We start from the raw sequence: 21,746 nt of genomic DNA, 5'->3' as shown, positions 1-21,746 counted from the left end.
TACTTTTGTTAGGTACTAACCACTGCATACTAGGAAGACCCCACAAGACCTGCTGTTTTGGAGATGTTCTGACAAAGTCATCTAGTCATCTCAATTTGGTCATTGTCAAAGTCCCTTTGATCTTGACATTTTTCCTGCTTCCAACACATCAACTTCAAGAAGTTACTGTTCACCTGCTGCCTAATATATCCTCCACCCTCTACATGTGCCACTGTCACAAGATAATTTCTGAGCCAAAGACAGGATTGGATCTAACAAAAAGGAGACACATAAGCACTACCTTTATACTTCCCCTTCCTTTTGGATCAACAGTTTTTGGTTGTAAAACTGCCTCAAAAACTGCTTGTGCAATTCCAGCCTACCGCCGAGACGTTGTCAGGTTGTGCCCAAAACTTGTCTAATCTCATAGTGAATGATTCAACACACATACAAAGCATACGATTTGCTTTTTTCCTTCTACTATAAAATATAAATGTGATAATCAAATCTATCTTTGGCGACATACAATGTTGTTATTATTAAAGGGACCGGTCACTTTCTGGCTACTCTTGATCAATGTGTTTATGAGACGACTATATGGCATTGACTACTATAGTCTGTGTTGATATTCTGAGCCATTTTATAAGGTATTCTTCATTTTTGGCTGTCTTTTGTGCTGTCCACACAGAGGTTCTGTCCATAAAATGGCTGCCGATGGAAGGTCATGTGAACAGCAAAATAACTCTCCTCCATTAAATACACTGCACCTGCACTCAATTCTCAACATTGCAAGTGCAGATGTCAAAGGTGTGTATTTGGGTGGAGAAGACTTAGTGATGTGGCCATTTTTGGACAGGTCTCCTGTGTGGACAGGAAAGGTGACTTGGACATGATTTATGAAATAGAGCAAACGGCACAGAAAATCAACAAAGGCTATATTAGTAAGGCAACATTCACACAACCGTATGAATGAGTCCAAAAAAAAAAAAAATAGAACATGTCATCTTATATACATGGTCAGAAATAACCACAAAGTGGTCAACCGCTGTAGTGTTCATAAATTATTAGTCAAAAATGAAATTTTGTTTTGAGAAATTGTTATCAGGTTACAGTTGCTTTGTGTCAGTGCAGTTGCAGTCAGAGTGGGGCTGCCAGCAGGAAATCTTTCTTTTGCTTCAGTTGCAGTGAGGAATGTACTATGAAAGTAGGCCGAATCAATTTTCAAGGAAATTAAATTGTCCTATTGTGTGCTAATTTGTTTCTTAAAGGTTTTCTGTCACCAGATTTAACCCTATTAAGCTTGCTGACATTAGCGATGTGCTAATGTCAGCTAAACCTAACTAGCCAATTCCTACTTTTATCTATGCCCCCGTTACGGCAGAAATCTAACTTTTATAATATACTAATTAGCCTCTAGGATCGGGGGGGGGGTGGGGGGGAGGGCGATGTTCCTGCTCCTAGAGGCTCCGTTCTCCCACCTTTGTCGCCTCCCTCCAAGTCCTGATTGACAGGGCCAGGCAGCGCTCCCATCTGTCTGCCAGCCCTGTGCTCTGGTGAAATCTCGCACCGTTCAGTATTCGGCGCAGGCGCGGTGAGGGAAAGACGCTCGCAGGCTGCCAGCTTCCTCACTGCGCCTGCGCCGAATACTGAACGGTGCGAGATTTCACCAGAGCACAGGGCTGGCAGACAGATGCGAGCGCTGCCCGGCCCTGTCCATCAGGACTTGGAGGGAGACGACAAAGGGGGGAGAACGGAGCCTCTAGGAGCAGGAACAACGCCCCCCCCCCCCCCCCCCCCCGATCCTAGAGGCTAATTAGCCTATTATAAAGGTTAGATTTCTGGCGTAACGGGGGCATAGATACAAGTAGGAATAGGCTAGTTAGGTGTTTAGCTGACATTAGCACATTGCTAATGTCAGCAAGCTTAATAGGGTTAAATCTGGTGACAAAATCCATTTAAGGCTACTTTCACACTAGCGTTCAGAGCGGGTCCGTCTGATGTCTGCTCAGATGGATCCGCTCCTATAATGCAGACGTTTGTATCCGTTCAGAACGGATCCGTCTGCATTATAGTTTAGAAAAAAATTCTAAGTGTGAAAGTAGCCTGAACGGATCCGTCCGTCCAGACTTTACATTGAAAGTCAATGGGGGACGGATCCGTTTGAAGATTGAGCCATATGGTGTCATCTTCAAACGGATCCGCCCCCATTGACTTACATTGTAAGTCTGGACGGATCCGCTTGCCTCCGCACGGCCAGGCGGACACCCGAACGCTGCAAGTAGCGTTCAGGGGTCCGCCTGCTGAGCGGAGCGGAGGCTGAACGCTGGCAGACTGATGCATTCTGAGCGGATCCGCATCCACTCAGAATGCATTAGGGCTGGATGGATGCGTTGGGCCGCTTGTGAGCCCCTTCAAACAGAGCTCACAAGCGGAGCCCTGAACGCTGGTGTTAAAGTAGCCTTAAGCGGTTGTCCCACAGAAAATATTCCACACTTTTCAAACCAGCACTTGGATCTGAATACTTTTGTAATTGAATATAATAAAAAAGTTTAGCATACGCACTGAGTTATTCAATAAAATATATCTGTATAGCGCCACCTGCTGTTAGTTTTTTTCTTATTTCTTTGTCCTGCTCACTGAGAAGGCTGCACATGCTCAGTTTCATCCTTCAACTGCCTCCTGAGCTGTGATAGGGAGAGCATGGACACGCCCCCTTAGCTGCAGCAGAAAAGACACGCCCCCTGAGCTGTCAGCTTGATATAAATCTAGAAGAGCAATGAATGGGGAGATCTCTGGATCCATGTGAGGTCCAGGGCTGGTTCTAGCTTTGTTAGAAAGAGATTGTCATCTGGTTTGCCAGATTTATCACAGTTGTTGATGCAGGATGATAAATCTGGCCCACCATTACACTGTCAAGTCTAAAGTCTCATTTAGACGAGTAGGTAATTGTTACCTAGCGATTCATGGTGGGTACAATAATGGTGTCATATGAATGTATGTAGCGTCTGAACGATTTTACTAAAAACATTTGTGGAATCGTTGATGCGAACAAGTAAATTATCGTTTCTCGTTAATGAATTGTGGTAATGTTAATGTGCATCGTGTGACCTTTTCTCCAATAGGCACGATGACTAGACCTGTCTCAGCAGTCAACGATCATTGTTTAAGTGAGTATACGATCGAACATAAATGAATTTGTACACAATACTCACCGCAAGTAAATGCTTGGCGTTGTTTCGGTAGGTCACTCATGTCCATAATCGCCTGAACAATTATCTACTCATCTAAAAGAGCCTTAACTGTATACCACCATGTAGTTTACTTTGTGACAGAATTTTGCATCAAATATTGACACAAAATGGCGCATCTTAAGCCATGTCCCCTTTCCTAAAAAGCCATGCTCTTTCCTTAGAAGCCTTTTCCTCTTGGTGGGTGGGGTTCAGTGATATATTCTTTTTGGTGTACTTTCTTCATAAATAGCTCTAAAATTAGATGCGCCAACAATGCACCAAATTTAAGGGCAAATTACGCCATTAGGCATATCCACCAAAGTAAATGTGGCCCACTGTTTATTGCAGTGTATAAAGTTGGCCATATATATAAAATAACAGCGATAAATACATGTTTATTTCAATGGGAAAAGGAGAACAAGTCACTCAAGTTTAAAGGGAAACAAAGAGTTGTGAAATCCAGCAAGCTGATCCCTCATTAGGGAGGTCTCCATCAACATAAGATTGTCAGCCGTCCCTGACTGATATGACCTGGTTTTTCTGACTTTTATGTGTGGCCAGTACAATATTATGCAGCACGCTCCTAAGCCCCCTCTAGTGGTGGCTGCAGGCAGCCAGTATGTTATTTGTCAAATCAATGCAAGGTATTTCGAGCTCTGTATCAGAAAAATAGAGCTCTAACGTCTTTAAACCTATATTAGGGAATTAATGATCTTCCAATCTTGAACCTATTTTAAAAATGATATTGAAGGTTGGACATTCACTTTCAGCACAATAATGTTATAGAAGGGTTAGTAGCTGCACCTATAGGCACGGGCGTAACTATAGGGGAAGCAGGGGAAACGGTTGCTTTGGGGCCCTGACCCAGAAGGGGCCCATCCAGGAGGAGGAGGACTAAAAGATTTTGTCAGGGCCCCCTCAACAGTATTACACAATGAAATGATATACAGGGAGTGCAGAATTATAAGGAAATGAGTATTTTGACCACATCATCCTCTTTATGCATGTTGTCTTACTCCAAGCTGTATAGGCTCGAAAGCCTACTACCAATTAAGCATATTAGGTGATGTGCAGCTCTGTAATGAGAAGGGGTGTGGTCTAATGACATCAACACCCTATATCAGGTGTGCATAATTATTAGGCAACTTCCTTTCCTTTGGCAAAATGGGTCAAAAGAAGGACTTGACAGGCTCAGAAAAGTCAAAAATAGTGAGATATCTTGCAGAGGGATGCAGCACTCTTAAAATTGCAAAGCTTCTGAAGCGTGATCATCGAACAATCAAGCGTTTCATTCAAAATAGTCAACAGGGTCGCAAGAAGCGTGTGGAAAAACCAAGGCGCAAAATAACTGCCCATGAACTGAGAAAAGTCAAGCGTGCAGCTGCCAAGATGCCACTTGCCACCAGTTTGGCCATATTTCAGAGCTTCAACATCACTGGAGTGCCCAAAAGCACAAGGTGTGCAATACTCAGAGACATGGCCAAGGTAAGAAAGGCTGAAAGACGACCAGCACTGAACAAGACACACAAGCTGAAACGTCAAGACTGGGCCAAGAAATATCTCAAGACTGATTTTTCTAAGGTTTTATGGACTGATGAAATGAGAGTGAGTCTTGATGGGCCAGATGGATGGGCCCGTGGCTGGATTGGTAAAGGGCAGAGAGCTCCAGTCCGACTCAGACGCCAGCAAGGTGGAGGTGGAGTACTGGTTTGGGCTGGTATCATCAAAGATGAGCTTGTGGGGCCTTTTCGGGTTGAGGATGGAGTCAAGCTCAACTCCCAGTCCTACTGCCAGTTTCTGGAAGACACCTTCTTCAAGCAGTGGTACAGGAAGAAGTCTGCATCCTTCAAGAAAAACATGATTTTCATGCAGGACAATACTCCACAGCGTGGCTGGCAAGAAAGGGTATAAAAGAAGAAAATCTAATGACATGGCCTCCTTGTTCACCTGATCTGAACCCCATTGAGAACCTGTGGTCCATCATCAAATGTGAGATTTACAAGGAGGGAAAACAGTACACCTCTCTGAACAGTGTCTGGGAGGCTGTGGTTGCTGCTGCACGCAATGTTGATGGTGAACAGATCAAAACACTGACAGAATCCATGGATGGCAGGCTTTTGAGTGTCCTTGCAAAGAAAGGTGGCTATATTGGTCACTGATTTGTTTTTGTTTTTGAATGTCAGAAATGTATATTTGTGAATGTTGAGATGTTATATTGGTTTCACTGGTAAAAATAAATAATTGAAATGGGTATATATTTGTTTTTTGTTAAGTTGCCTAACAATTATGCACAGTAATAGTCACCTGCACACACAGATATCCCCCTAAAATAGCTAAAACTAAAAACAAACTAAAAACTACTTCCAAAAATATTCAGCTTTGATATTAATGAGTTTTTTGGGTTCATTGAGAACATGGTTGTTGTTCAATAATAAAATTAATCCTCAAAAATACAACTTGCCTAATAATTCTGCACTCCCTGTACAGTGACAGTATAGACAGTGTATAAAACGGATGGAACAGCTGCCGGGCCTGGTCTGAGAGAGCGATCTTTACTAGCCACAGGAATGGGGGCGGCATGAAAGGAAGGGGTTGCGAAAAAAATACTGGGGGAGGGGGGCCCCATTCAAAAATTCGCTGTGGGGCCCAGTCATTTCTAGCTACGCCACTGCCTATAGGAAACAGTGGTGTGGTGCTCTCCCCACGCGACTCAGCCCTGTGTCGCAGAAAATGGATGAATAAATAATGCAAGATATAGATGTGGGGGGCACTCGGTATCCGGGTTAAATGTGTGTGGTTTGTAGAAATGTTGAGGGGTTAGTGGTAAGATTGTGTTAAGGGTGTGGGTTGTGCTCTTGAAGTAGTATATAATGATTACACCATAATTGTTGTAAATATATAAATAACTAAAAATGAAAAAAATCGAAAAATATATATAAAAAATAAATAAATCGAAAAATATATAAAAGGAGAAAATTTTCTTCAGTCCACTTAATATTAAGTGAGAAATAAGAATGTATTAGGACAAAGTTTGCATATTCAATGTTCCTAAAGTCTTCAATTTAACATTTGTGTCCAGTAGGGGGAGCTGTTGCAGCTAAAGATGGTTACAGCTGAGGGTGATTGTAGCCGGGAACGATGAATGTGCCGGATTCGCTGGGAGTAAAATGTAAGTACACATGTAGCAGGATCGACATATGAATAGCCTCTATATTCGTAACTTTGCGTCAATACGGGTTAGGTATGTCGATAGAATAAAATGAAATTCGTTGCAAACATTAATATACGGCTAAAAAAGGGAGGAGAGTAGACAGGTGCTTGATGTAGATGCACCCTATTAGTGGTACGTTACCCGTTCTGCTGCTGTGTTATTCGCCGGCCTTGCTCTACCTGCCCATGACGTGGCGTCCCACGTGGGCGGGAGCGGCGGCTTGGAGTTTGAAAAAAAGCGCAGGTATCGATGAACGTCCTCCGATTGATGCGAATCCTTGAATTAATGTGTTCCTTAAAAAGATTGGTAAATGTCTTTTCATTCGTATTTACAAGTTCTGTTTTTGCGATCTGAAGGGTGGCGATGCTGCAGGATAGGTATCGCAAAAACCCTTCAAATCGCAAAAACAGAACTTGGAAATACGAATAAAAAGACATTTACCGATCTTTTTAAGGAACGCATTAATTTGAGGATTCGCATCAATCGGAGGACTTTCATCAATACCCACGCTTTTTTTCAAACTCCAAACCGCCGCTCCCGCTCACGTAGGACGCCACGTCACGGGCAGGTAGAGCAAGGCCGGCGAATAACACAGCAGCAGAACGGGTAACGTAACACTAATAGGGTGCATCTACATCAAGCACCTTTCTACTCTCCTCCCTTTTTTAGCCGTATATTAATGTTTGCAACGAATTTCATTTTATTCTATCGACATACCTAACCCGTATTGACGCAAAGTTACGAATATAGAGGCTATTCATATGTCGATCCTGCTACATGTGTACTTACATTTTACTCCCAGCGAATCCGGCACATTCATCGTTCCCGGCTACAATCACCCTCAGCTGTAACCATCTTTAGCTGCAACAGCTCCCCCTACTGGACACATATGTTAAATTGAAGACTTTAGGAACATTGAATATGCAAACTTTGTCCTAATACATTCTTATTTCTCACTTCATATTAAGTGGACCGAAGATAATTTTCTCCTTTTTTTAATATATTTTCTCCTTTTTTTATATATTTTTCAATTTTTTTTTATTTGTGCTCGGATCGGCTCATGATGAGAGGGTCCCCTACCTAAGCCTATACTCCCCCCCCCCCCCCCTCCCTACCTAGAAGCAGCAAAGTTATGCCGGAACTGCTTATCGAAGGGTAGCCTAAAGGGGGCCACACCAATGATGAGTCCTGAGAAGAAGGGAGGGCTTCTGGGTGGGTCGAAAGCATTCGAACCGACAAGTGGGGGCAGGAGAGCCAGGTTTAAATAATTAAAGCCCCGCCTCCCCTCACACAAACACGGCACTCTTAATTGCCTACCACTTGTGCTCGGATCGGCTCATGATGAGAGGGTCTCCTACCTAAGCCTATACTCCCCCCCCTACCTAGAAGCAGCAGAGTTATGCTGGAACTGCTTATCGAAGGGTAGCCTAAAGGGGCCAAAAGAACCATGCATAGGAGTTTGAAAAAACTTGATAACAGAAACTACAAAACCAAAACTCGAAAGCCAGTGATATTTCGTATAAGGATCCGGGATATAACGCATGCTACACGCGGAACTGCTACGACCCAACCGTTTGATGACATGTACTGGCACCTTATGCATGGAAGGAATGTCCTGTGATCCAGAGAGGACCGACCCCTGAACCTGTCAACTAAACCTGAATGTACGTAAGAAAGGCCGCGGTGGTTAGCCGGGCATTGCCTAGTTCGAGTACGGGAGAACATGCCGCTTGGACTAAATACTACGCAGCCAAGCCTCCAAGGCCTGCACGATCTGCTGTCCGTGGGAAAGTATCTGACCGCCACCGATTCCCCCGGCCGTGACGTCTTGGACGAGGCCAAGGTGAGGACATAGATGGACCAGCGCCGGATGAGCTGACCTTTCCGCAAGCACCCAGCCAGCGTATTGGTGCCCATGAGCTCGCCTGACCTGAGGAATCCATGGAAGGCCAGGTACAAGGCTGTTTCTACCAGAGCGCTAACCTGAACGGTTTACCCTGCAGTTTGTCTGTCACGGCCTGAACAAGCTACCGGTAAATGGCTGACGCACATGTCGTTTCACAACAGACATCTTGCGCAAAACCTTCAACGCCGCTTTGATCGGGTGGGCGGAGAAGAGTGACGGTAGGTCCGGATGTAGCATGTACCAATGGTGCTGAATACCTGCCATGTATAGTTAACAATGCTATAGGACAGGTTTAATTGAGAGTGGCAAAACCCAGACGAAGCCCAATAGGTGAGTGATAGGCCCCCAGCCAGCGGCCGGGTAGGTGTTCTCATATCTCTGAAACAGGCGCCAAGCTGTCTTGTAAGCCCTCAGAGTATTACTGGCCAAGGAATTGGCCATCAGTCTCTTAGCTATGGTGAGATGAGAGACTAGTCCCAGCGCAGCTGGGCCTGGTGAGGAATCTTTTTTTTTTTTTTTTTTTTTCCTCCATGCGTGAGAGACTCTAATGGCGGAGTCATGTGTGTAAACCTAAAGCGGAGAAGCCATGCGCGAGAGACTAATGGCGGAGCCATGCGTGAGAGACTAATGGCGGAGTCATATGTGTAAAACTAAAACGGAGAAGCTCTGCGTGAGAGACTCAGATGGCGGAGTCATATGTGTAAAACTAAAACGGAGAAGCCATGCGTGAGAGACTCAAATGGCGGAGTCATATGTGTAACCTAAAACGGAGAAGCCATGCGTGAGAGATTCTAATGGCGGAGTCGTATGTGTAAAACTAACACGGAGAAGCCATGCGTGAGGGTCTCTAATGGCGGAGTCATATGTGTAACCTAAAACGGAGAAGCCATGCGTGAGAGACTCTAATGGCAGAGTCATATGTGTAACCTAAAACGGAGAAGCCATACGGGAGAGATTCTAATGGCGGAGTCATATGTGCAAACCTAAAACGGAGAAGCCATGCGTGAGAGACTCTAATGGCAGAGTCATATGTGTAACCTAAAACGGAGAAGCCATACGGGAGAGATTCTAATGGCGGAGTCATATGTGCAAACCTAAAACGGAGAAGCCATGCGTGAGAGACTCTAATGGCAGAGTCGTATGTGTAAAACTCACACGGAGAAGCCATGCGTGAGAGACTCTAATGGCGGAGTCATATGTGTAACCTAAAACGGGGAAGCCATGCATGAGAGACTCTAATGGCGGAGACATATGTGTAAACCTAAAACGGAGAAGCCATGCATGAGAGACTCAGATGGCGGAGTCATATGTGTAAACCTAAAACTGAGAAGCCATGTGTGAGAGACTAATGGAGGTGTCATATGTGTAACCTAAAACGGAGAAGCCATGCGTGAGAGACTCAAAATTTTTTTAAACTATAAACCACTTAAGCAGCTCCCGTATGGGCACAGCTCTGAGTACGAGCATGTTATAACGCAGATCACCTGCATGGACTAACTAACATCCTGTGCCTAAATAACCCCCTTGGAACCTTATGTACGGCCGGCAGCAGGAAGCCAGCCACCGCCTATGATCTGCTCCCCCTGACCGAGCCTAGTACTCCTTCCCCTGATCCCTGCCTACCTAACGGCACGGCGGCCCGTGCCAGACTTTATTGAAGATGAGGAGCCTTTACCCCCCAGCCGCGTGGGGAGCTCACGCTGCTCCCTGGCAGAATGCACCAGTGCGGGGGAGCCCCCCCCTCAGCTAGGGCCGACCCACCGCCGGCTGGACACTCGTACCGCGCGGGGAGCAGCGCCACTCCCTGGCAATGTGCACCGGATCAGAGGGAGCCCTTCCTTTACTGTGGGCCCCGGCCCCTGCTGGTTTGAACCGTGTGAGGAGCAGCACAGCTCCCTGGCATTGTGTGCCGGTGCGGGAGTGCCCCCCTCACCTAGGGGCTGGTTATTATGACTGGAACCCGCTGGGAGACTGAAGCCTGACCGGACCTACCTGTGACCGTGAAGGCTGACCTCCCAGGCCGTGGCTGACCCGCGTGCGTAGTCGTGACACAACTACCCGTAGATGCCCACCCAGTGCCTGTAGTCAACGGGAGTGCGACCGAGTCTGTGGATGTGACCGACTAGCCCCTGTAGTCGCGAGGGGACCCTACATCGAGAGTAGCGGTAACGGACCATCGCCTGTAGACGTGGTAGTATTCCCTCACGAGTCTGTTGACATGAGACTAATGCCTGCAGTCGTGGCAGGCCTATTTAATGAGTCTGTAGTCGTAACAGATTTGTGCCTGCAGTCGTGGCAGGGCTTTAGAGCGGGTCTGTAGTCGTGACAGACTGATGCCTGCAGTCGTGGCAGGGCTTTATAACGGGTCTGTAGTCGTGACAGACTGATGCCTGCAGTTGTGGCAGGACTTTATAACGGGTCTGTAGTCGTGACAGACTGATGCCCGCAGTCGTGGCAGGACTTTATAACGAGTCTGTAGTCGTGACAGACTGATGCCTGCAGTCGTGGCAGGGCTTTATAATGGGTCTGTAGTCGTGACAGACTGATGCCTGCAGTCGTGGCAGGGCTTTATAATGGGTCTGTAGTCGTGACAGACTGATGCCTGCAGTCGTGGCAGGGCTTTAGAGCGGGTCTGTAGTCGTGACAGACTGATGCCCGCAGTCGTGGCAGGACTTTATAACGAGTCTGTAGTCGTGACAGACTAAATGCCTGCAGTCGTGGCAGGGCTTTATAACGAGTCTGTAGTTGTGACAGACCTGGCAAAACAAAATTTATATCTATATATATATATTTTTTTTTCCAACTTCCCACCAAAGGCCACGACTGTAGGCGCCACCCTGCAAGACATGCGCCAGTGGCCTGAGCATTGATAGGCCACCATACCCAGTCCCCCAAGCCCACGCAGGAGTAAAAAGGGGGGTGGCCCACGCATGCGCACCACACCTGACTCACCTGGCGGCCATAACAGCCACAAACCCCACAGTATCGCAAAGTAGCCAACCACCTGTGGACCTGAATAAACAAGGACAGACATGTGAGTGACCCTTCACCCACGCAACCGCTCCCTAGCTAACCACCGGCTTGTCGCGGCTGCGCCCGAAACCGACCCACTGACTCCCGACGCACCGTATGGGCTATGGGTGGCCAGGCTGCGTGCGCAAGGCGTAGTGGCCATCCCCCTACCTACCTTGAACCCTCTTTTATTTAATACTTAAAAAATTTTTATATATTATTTTTTTTTTTTTCAACTGACGCCTGCCTTAGTGCCTAGCCACTGGTGCTGAGCAAGGAGACCAGTACCTGGACTGCAGTACCAGCATGGCCTGTAGGTGTCGCCCTCTCTCAGATCAGGACCTGCTAGAGCGCCGAAGGGCAGTGAGCCGCACTGTGGAGCCGATGGCCGGCGTGACAGATGCGCTGCGCGCGATGGTATGAGGGCGGGAGTGTAACTCGCCGCAACGGAGCCACAGGTGAGGAGGCTGTTGTACAGTTTAGCCTGGGGGACGCTGCATGTGGGAGCGGGGTGCCTGGAGCGGATCGGAAGTGCGGGCAGTCACAGGTGCGGCAGGGGACCGGCGGGCACGCCCGGCAGCATGACATGACATAAATAACGAGACGGGTGTGCAGCCACCGGGCCTACCTATTCTCCGCAGCGATGAGCCCGACGCCGCCGACCACACGAACTAACAACGAGACACACGACCTCTCTGAAAGGACAGCCAACCCACGAGCCGATTCGAAAGCATTCAAACCGACAAGTGGGGGCAGGAGAGCCAGGTTTAAATAATTAAAGCCCCGCCTCCCCTCACACAAACACGGTACTCTTAATTGCCTACCACATATATTTTTCAATTTTTTTCATTTTTTTTTTCATTTTTAGTTATTTATATATTTATATATCTTTATCTACAATAATTTTATAAATAGCAACAATTATGGTGTGATCATTATATACTACTTCACCTATAACACAATCTTACCACTAACCCCTCAACATTTCTACAAACCACACACATTTAAGGCTATTTTCACACTTGCGTTAGGAGCGGATCCGTCTGGTATCTGCACAGACGGATCCGCTCCTATAATGCAAACGCTTGCATCCGTTCAGAATGGATCCGTTTGCATAACCATGAACAAAAAAAAAATAAAAAATAATAATTATTATTATTTATTTTTTTTGTTCATGATAATGCAAACGGATCCGTTTTGACTTTACATTGAAAGTCAATGGGGGACGGATCCGTTTGAAAATTGAGCCATACTGTGTCATCTTCAAACGGATCCGTCCCCATTGACTTACATTGTAAGTCTGGACGGATCCGTTTGCCTCCGCACGGCCAGGCGGACACCCGAACGCTGCAAGCTGCGTTCAGGTGTCCGCCTGCTGAGCGGAGCGGAGGACAAACGGAGCGAGACTGATGCATTCTCAGCGGATCCGCCTCCACTGAGAATGCATTAGGGCTGGACGGATCCGTTCGGGGCCGCTTGTGAGCCCCTTCAAACGGAACTCACAAGCGGAGCCCCGAACGCTAGTGTGAAAGTAGCACCCGGATAGCGAGTGCCCCCCACATCTATATCTTACAATAATGTTATATATCTAAAGAATAGGTGTCTAAAGACTTACAGTTTTGTCATCCTCAGGTGAAAAGGCAATCAGAAGGCGGCACTTCGCTCCAGGTTCCACAATGCCAACAGGATTGAGCAACACAAAAGGACCACAGGGATTTAAAATAGAGAAACGAGGCTTGGAAAATGAAGGGTCAAGGAATAAATTTAATGGACGTCAAAAACTCTGACACTTTTACAGGCAATACACTGTTATATATCAAGAGCTTTGGGATTGCAGCTTTAGGATCTTTAAAATTGAGTTACTGCAGTTTACAGGATGATGGGAACACATTTTACAGACTGAGTTTCACATTATAATTGGTGGCAGTGAGTATAACTTTTTGGCTACTTCATAACTTTTCTATAGACTGAAGCTAAAGTTTGCCTCAAGAAATAGGACAGTTTCATTTTTTTAAAGGGGCATTACAATCTGGGACATTGATGGGATATTGCTAAGTCATGCCATCAACGTCAGATAGTTGCAGACCCCACCTCTAGATCACATTTCTGTCGGGTAATCTGATCGTTTCTGCGCACGCAAAAGTGTTACCGGCAGCAGATCGTGCTGTGTAAACGCGATCTCCTGCCGGCAAACAACCAGTCCTTATGGGGAAGAGTGATGGCATTAGTGATCACCCCTCCCCATACTCTGGGGGAGATCGCTGCATGTAAATACAGAGGTCTCCTCCACTAGCGATCAGCAGATTGTAGGGAAGGAACACTTCCTTCCTGACAATCTGCTGTAATATCGTCCCCTGTAAAGGGACCTTTAAAGTCATACTTAATTCCATCTGTCTCCTGCTGATTGCTAATTTGCCAAGTGAAAATTAATAAGAAGTAGGGGATGGGGATCAGACCACACAGAATTTCTTTGTAGTCTGTTACCATAGAAACTAGGGATGAGCGAATAGACTTCGGATGAAACATCCGAAGTCGATTTGCATAAAACTTCGGACCAATACTGTATGGAGCAAGCGATCCGTACAGTATCAGAATGTATTGCTTCAGATGAGCTTAAGTTATTACTTTGCGAAGACTCGCATGATTTCGTGTAATAACTTCATAGATTAATTTTTACTGTAAAAAAAACATTTCCCGAACTCGGTACCACTTGGAACCGAACCAGAGTTCGGGAAATAACTTTGGCTCATCAGAGTCAATACAATCTAATACTGCACGGAGCGCTCGCTCCGTGAGGTATTGGACCGAATTTTTATGCAAATCGACTTCGGATGTTTCATCCGAAGTCGATTTGCTCATCCAGGGCCGTCTTTACCGCAGGGCAAAAGGGGCAGCTGCCCCGGGCCCAGTTGCTCCTGGGGGGCCCAAGCAGCATTTTACTTGGATTTTACTTGGGCCCCCTATATTTTGTTGCCGCCGCCGCCCGCCGGCCATGTAACATAACAAAGTCACGGTCCGGACCGGACTATAGAAAGAGACTGAGTGAGGAGGGGGCGGGGCCCGCGGCCGCTCTGCGCTCCGCTCTGCTGCCTGGCCTGCCTGTCTCTTTAACAGAGCAGACCAGTGGCTGCTGGAGTGTGACGCAGCTGCCGCACAGGCAGAGAGAAGAAGGAGGCGGAGCCCCAGCCGGCAGCCACAACAGACAGCCTGAGCCAGCCAAGCAACTAACAGAACTTACAGGTATTTGGTAGCCATGGGGGGGGGGGGGGCTCATATAGGACAGGGGGGGGGGGCTCTCATATAGGACAGGGGGGGGGGGGGCTCATATAGGACAGGGGGGGCTCATATAGGACAGGGGGGCTCTCATATAGGACAGGGGGGGCTCTCATATAGGACAGGGGGGCTCATATAGGACAGGGGGGGCTCATATAGGACAGGGGAGGGGGGGGGCTCATATAGGACAGGGGAGGGGGGGGCTCATATAGGACAGGGGGGGGCTCATATAGGACAGGGGGACAGCGTGTGCTTTCCTGCTACTACATCACCCCCCCCCCCCCCCCAGGGATCTTGGGGGCCATTAAGGGTTGGACTTTAACTCCTTGCTGCTGATGTGTGTGTCCGTCCCTGTGTGTGTGACTGTCCGTCCCTGTGTGTGTGTGTGTGTTTGTCCATCCCTGTGTGTGTGTGTCTGTCCCTGTGTGTGTGACTGTCCGTCCCTGTGTGTGTGTGACTGTCCGTCCCTGTGTCTGTGTGTCTGTCCCTGTGTGTGTGACTGTCCCTCCCTGTGTGTGTGTGACTGTCTGTCCCTGTGTGTGTGACTGTCCGTCCCTGTGTGTGTGTGTTTGTCCGTCCCTGTGTGTGTGTGTCTGTCCCTGTGTGTGTGTGTCTGTCCCTGTGTGTGTCTGTCCCTGTGTGTGTGTGTCTGTCCGTCCCTGTGTGTGTGTGTCTGTCTCTGTGTGTGTGTCTGTCCCTGTGTGTGTGTGTCTGTCCCTGTGTGTGTGACTGTCCGTCCCTGTGTGTGTGTGACTGTCCGTCCCTGTGTGTGTCTGTCCCTGTGTGTGTGTGTCTGTCCCTTTGTGTGTGTGTGTGTGTGTCCGTCCCTGTGTGTGTCCGTCCCTGTGTGTGTGTGTCAGTCCCTGTGTGTGTGTGTCCGTCCCTGTGTGTGTGTCCGTCCCTGTGTGTGTGTCCGTCCCTGTGTGTGTGTGTCTGTCCCTTTGTGTGTGTGTCTGTCCCTTTGTGTGTGTGTGTGTCTGTCCCTTTGTGAGTGTGTGTGTCTGTCCCTTTGTGTGTGTGTGTGTCCGTCCATGTGTGTGTGTCCGTCCCTGTGTGTGTGTGTGTGTGTCCGTCCCTGTGTGTGTGTGTGTCTCTCCCTGTGTGTATCACCATGCCCACAGTGTTCCTATGTCTTGACGCAGCTGCTTCAGAACGTTCTGTGCGGGACAAGAGGAAGAAGATGGAAGAGGAGGCAGCGCCAGCATGGAGTCCGTGCGATAGACACAGGGAGGCACACTAAGGACGAAGGTAACACTTCCACATGATGTACACTAGTGTTATCTGTGGTTTTACATAGGACTGCAGGTAACACTACTACATTATTTAGCACTAGTGTTATCTGTGGTTTTACATAGGACTGCAGGTAACACTACCACAAGGTTAGCTCGCACAGGGCGCCTGAACACCTAAGGCCGGCCCTGGCTGCGCACCCCAGCGCCAAGGGATGACGTCACTGATGTAATATGCCTCTTATATGTGGAGAGCGGTGATGTCACAGATGTAATATATCACTTATAAGTAATATATTACATCAGTGACATCACCACTCTCCACACATAAGTAATATATCACATCAGTGACATCACTGCTGTCCACATATACCGGTAAGTAATATATTACATTAGTGACATCACCGCTCATCACATATATGTGGAGAGCGGTGATGTCACTGATGTAAAATATCACTTATATGTGGAGAGCGGTGATGTCACTGATTTAATATAACATTATATGTGGACAGCGGTGATGTCACTGATGTAATATATCATTATATGTGGAGAGTGTTCATGTCACTGATGCAATACAGCGCTCCAGATGGCGAGCAAAATGATCGCCAATGTGCCTTAAAATTTGCAGATGGCGACAAGACTTGTCATAGACTACAGGCCTGAGGTCTATTTGGTAGTGAAATCCCAGCGCAGGCAGGCGTGATGATGTCATCACGCCTGCCTGTGCCAGGACGCGGTGAGGTGTGCGCGTCTGCGTTGCACCATCCCTCGCCGTACCAGCAGCTAGTGAGCGCCAGTGAAAGGAAACAGGTGAGTATAAGATTTTCGCTTTTTTTTAAGGTGTGGGAAGGCGGGATCCAGGGGGCCCAAGTAAATTCTTGCCCAGGGTCCAATCAATATTAAAGACGGCCCTGTGCTCATCCCTAAAAGAAACATAAGACTATTTGTACAATTGCTTAATTTTCATTTTACTTTGACTTAAACCATAAAAAATGGTTATGGAGGTGGACCTTCCTTTTAATGTTGTCCTGGATAACAATAATGATTTAATCGTAAGATAATCACTTGGGCTATACAATATCTGCCCTTGCAGGAATTCTTTTTGCACCAATTTATAATAAATTCTAGATGAAAAAGGGACAAATTTCCTGCGACTGTCACCACTTAAAGGGAACCGATCATTAACATAAAGTTGATGATCGGTTCCCTTTAAGTGGTGACAGTCGCAGGAAATTTGTCCCTTTTTCATCTAGAATTTATTATACTAATAGAAGCATAAAGTAGAGACAGGTGAGTTGATTTCAGCGGTCTGTCATTTATAAGTTAAAAGTAAGTGGTTGCCGAGAACCAAAATCACAATTATTGCAGACTGGGCCTGGAAAAGAGTCACGGTTATTCATAAGTTCCTTCTTTTCCTGCCCACCTGCTGATGACTGACCGTCTTCTACCTAGTTTTCTGCCAATTTCTGATAACTGCCAATCATCAGCAGATGGGTGAGAGAGCAGGAGATTAGGAATAACCAGGACTCTTCTCAGGTAGATTTGACTCTTTTCAAGGCCTGGGCTGCAATGATTATGAGGCTGGTTCTCAGCAACCACATACTTTTAGCTCATGAGTGACATCGCCGAAATCAGCATTTCTGTCACTATTTTATGCTGCCCTCAGTGAGGTCAGCGAAAAGTTAATGACAGGTTCCCTTTAAGGTCTCCTATGCCACATCTACCTTAGACAGTCTATAGTTAGGCAGCAAAGTGTCATCTTGAATTTCAGCTCCGGGGCAGCTGCAGTATTATTATTGCGCTCTTATACGCATACTATTAAGAGGACTCTCTCAGCAGTTTTATTCTGATATATCTGATTGCAGAATAAATTGGTCAAAGAGACCATGAGCAAAAAGTTGGATCACTTTTTCAAATGACCCAGCCATTTTGGTAAAAATCTGTATTGAACAGCTCCAGCACAAGTCAAGTGGTGGAGTCTTCTCCGTGAGCTCCTCATGAGCACCTAGCTCTACCCGGGCCCCTGATTTCTGTAGGTAATGAGCTATCAATCAGCGGCAAGGGGAACAGGGAGAGCCAGGAGCTCATGAACACGAGGACTCCTGAGCGGTCATAATATATAGGTTTTGTGTTTGTTGTACTTGGCACTGAATCCATAGTAGATATGCTTTATCATCCAACTGACTATATATTATATTACATTATACTATACTCACTTATATAGCGCTCACATATTCTGCAGCGCTTTACAGACATTAGCATCACACTGTCCCCAATAGGGCTCACAATGTAAGGTCCCTATCAGTATGTCTCTGGAGAGTAGGAGGAAACCGGAGAACCCGGAGGAAGCCCACACAAACACGGGGAGAACACACAAACTCCATGCAGATGTTGTCCATGGTCAGATTCGAACCCAGGACCCCAGGCTAACCACTGAGCCAACGTACTACCCACTACATTGTTGCCATGTTTAATTTAAGGATCCGGGATTGGGATTAAGAAAAAGCCTTGTTTCTTGAAACCTAGCAAAAAGAGACACAGTGGGACACATGCCCCTTATTCCTTACTCTGCAGCTTGTCTTTTACTCTGGTAGGCTTAAATAACACTTCATTACATTTACATATCAAAATTAGCATGTCCCCAATCTTCGTGCATACCACACCTGCTACTGTTGGTTTCCATGCCCCAGAAATCTGTAAAAACTAATGATGCAAATAGCATATACTGTATAAATAGCAACTGCTGCCATTTCTGGTGAAGGATGAAGTGTTAATAGCGAGAACTGAGTCACTGGTCCCGACACACCACATACTGTAAACTGTATTCTCTAAAGACTTAAAGGATACTTCCACAGGCTCAGAGGAAATGTTTTGTAACGTTACTCTCTTTACTACCCGTTGACCTACAGGAAATCAAAATCAAAATCAAAGTACTATTCAAGCAGGTGAATACGATCATGGTCTATAGAAAGCTGAGCTACTTTTTTCAAGTCAACCACATGCAAACATCAGTGCCTTCCATGGCTGTATTGTTGCTCCATACAAGGTGAGGTGCATGGAGCCATCATACGGTATCCCTAGAAAACAGTGGTTACAATACCGATTCCATATCGTAGCAACTGGGACATGCCCTATCAGATGCCATATGTACAGAGATGTTCTCCCCTAAAACACTCCATGAATATGCAGGTGATGGATCATTTTCAAAGGACCTGGTGTTAGCGGTAATCTGTCAGCTCGTTTTTGTGATATAAAGTGCAAACAGTACCTTTTCAATCTGCTCATGTTGCTCCTGAGGTGCCTCTTGTTCCCTTTTTCCAATTTGTAAATGCGCTAAAAATTTAATCCACTTTAATCCAGGTTCACGTGATATGCAAATTAGCCTTTTTAAGTAAAAAAGGCCAGTACATCCCGGCCAGAACCCACTCCTCCCGCCATGCGGCACATGCACCCTGAAGCCACGAAGGCAGGCGCTGTACACTAAACATACCTGAGCATGCATCGGAAATGCAATAGAACAGCACCCCTGCAAGATCTCCAGAAGAAAGGGGATGACCTTCACTGTCATAGGGAACATCAATCGGAGTGCAAGAGGTAGAGTTCTTAAAGGGAATGCTTGACTTGAAGGAGGAAAACACCGGCCTCCTTGACTTTAAAAGGCTAAGTTCACATATGCAATGTGAACTCCAACAGCATGATCCGGCAGAGAAACAGACTGCTGGGGTTCACTGTATCCTGCATAGGGCCACGCACCGCCAGATCCCTACTGACTACAATGGGATCCGACAGAGATCCAGCATAAATTCTGGCTTTTGGCTGGACAAAAAGATCTGCAGTTTTTGTCTAACTGCAAGCCGGCATTTATGACGGAAAGAGGCCGGATTCCCGTCAGATCCGATTGTAATCAATGGGGATCCTGCACTGAGCAGCCATATCCGGCTATGCTGGATACGGTGAACTCCAGCAGTCTGTTCCTCTGCCGGACCAGGCAAAAACTCTCTCTCACAAAAACCAGCTGACAGGTTCCCCATAAAGAGGACCTCTCATCTCTCTTCATAATGTCTGTGTTAATAGATAATAGTATTCTTATGACCCTATGTTGTGCCCTTCTCCTATTATTCCTGCTCGAAATTTATAAATTAATCCCCAACTGGGTGTTACCAATTGGTGGGGGTGTCCCTGCACCATTTTACGCTGTCCAATCACTGCTGCCAGTGTCAGACTGTGCAAGGACTGACCCCCAACTGGTACTATCCAGTTAGGAATTAATTAATAAACTTCTAGTAGCAATAATAGAGGAACGGCACTACACAGGGTTATATGAAAAGATGCTCTACAATTGTTTTTCCATAGGGAATGCAAGTAGTTACTAAAACAGACATGTCAGGAGAGGCGACGGGTTCTCTTTTAAAAAAGGTCGCTAATTATTGATAGTTACTAATATTGGTATTTCTTTCGGCAAATGAATTGCATACCATCGTATGTAATTTGAATGGACACAGTCAATACCACCTAGTTAACACAGCAGAAATGGAGATGAATAAAGTGATGACACACTAACATAAAATGTAATTGGGCCATTCAGAGTTATGCTTGTCGCTTTTTATTTGAAAATTCATTAAACTTGGTAATCTATGGTAAAGCGCAGCACTAAATATAAATACATCGCCCCCTCCCTTTCACTCATAAAAAAAGTGAGAGACGCCAGCATAGGGCAATTTATACACATTTAAAATGCCGGGCTTGTTAGGAACTTTCTCACTGAAGTGTGCCAACAGCTATCAATAAAATGAGGCTACTTTGGTCATTTTATAAGGAAGTGTCAGAAAATGCACAGGCATTAAAGGGGTTGTCTGGGTTCAGAGCTGAACCCAGACATACCTCAATTTTCACCCCGGCAGCCCCCCAGTTCATGCTCCGATGCTCTCCTTTGATCTGTGCTAAATCATGCAGGGCAAAGGCATTTTTTGGAGATCCGGTGATGTATCGGGGCTCTCCATGGGGCTGCCAAGAAGCCCTGTGACGTTGCCGGCACTGATGGGTGGGATTTAGCGCTGTCCTAGCCAGTAAAACGGCTAGGGAAGCGCTAAAGCCCAACCAACAGAGCCGTTGACGTTACCGAACAAACTTCCGCCCGACAGTGTGTTATGATAAACAAAAGAGCCCGTGCCCTGCGCAATTTAGCGCAGGGCAAGGGAGCGCATCGGAGCATGAGACCCCTTTAATTGGTCCCTGCTTCAGTCAAGTGATTGAATACCTATTCCGACCTCTCCAAAGCTGATGAGATGGCGTCCATTTTCAGAACTGACAATTAAAGGTGGCGCTATCGCAGGACAGTGAAGCTCAAGATACATGGTGTTGTGTGCGCTGTAGAAACACAAGTAAAATAGTTAAAAAAAAAACAACATTATCACAGTTTATTTTCTGAGACATAAATATAAAAAAATTAAATCAGATTCTGTTTTACAGATTCTGCATTGGGCCCCTAAAAGTTTCAAATTACGCCTCTGACTAAATCCAAGTAATAATTAGAAATGATGCACCTCCCTCAAAATTCAAGACCTCGTAGCACTCCTTTTATAATGAGTTTAAAACATCTCATTCACCCATACTGATGAACTTTGAAGGCATTTGCAGCAAGTTCTTGATTTTTACGTGGTGCATCCATTGTCAAGATCACGTTCGTTTGCATGCCTATGGATTGATCGGATTAACTTCCTTGCTATTTACTACCTCCCTTAAAGGCTCTGGACACATTTGAGGACTTTTTTTTTTACTGAATTTTACTGTGGGCGCAAAACAGAACAGATTATCGGATTGTGCTCTCTGGCTCCGAATTATTACGCAAATATCGAGCTCAGGGAGTCACACAGGACGCTTCCACACAGGTGTAGCTCCACGAGTCC

At 46.3% G+C, this 21,746-nt stretch overlaps 1 protein-coding gene across 1 annotated transcript in view; it reads right to left on the bottom strand.

Moving 5' to 3' along the window:
* The window catches only part of CFAP74 (cilia and flagella associated protein 74), a 219,403-nt gene that overhangs the window by 35,037 nt on the left and 162,620 nt on the right, over positions 1–21,746 (bottom strand). Inside the window, exons 30-32 of the mRNA XM_040427569.1 lie at positions 21,098–21,207; positions 18,688–18,743; positions 12,954–13,073 (exon numbers count right to left, since the gene is read on the bottom strand). Coding sequence (XP_040283503.1) covers positions 12,954–13,073; positions 18,688–18,743; positions 21,098–21,207 — 286 coding nt within the window. The remainder of the gene's footprint in view (positions 1–12,953; positions 13,074–18,687; positions 18,744–21,097; positions 21,208–21,746) is intronic.

This window comes from Bufo bufo, chromosome 1, assembly GCF_905171765.1.
Source record: "Bufo bufo chromosome 1, aBufBuf1.1, whole genome shotgun sequence".
Classification (NCBI taxonomy): domain Eukaryota; kingdom Metazoa; phylum Chordata; class Amphibia; order Anura; family Bufonidae; genus Bufo; species Bufo bufo.
Note: the sequence above shows the minus strand (reverse complement) of the source record. Positions and strands in the feature narration are given on the sequence as shown.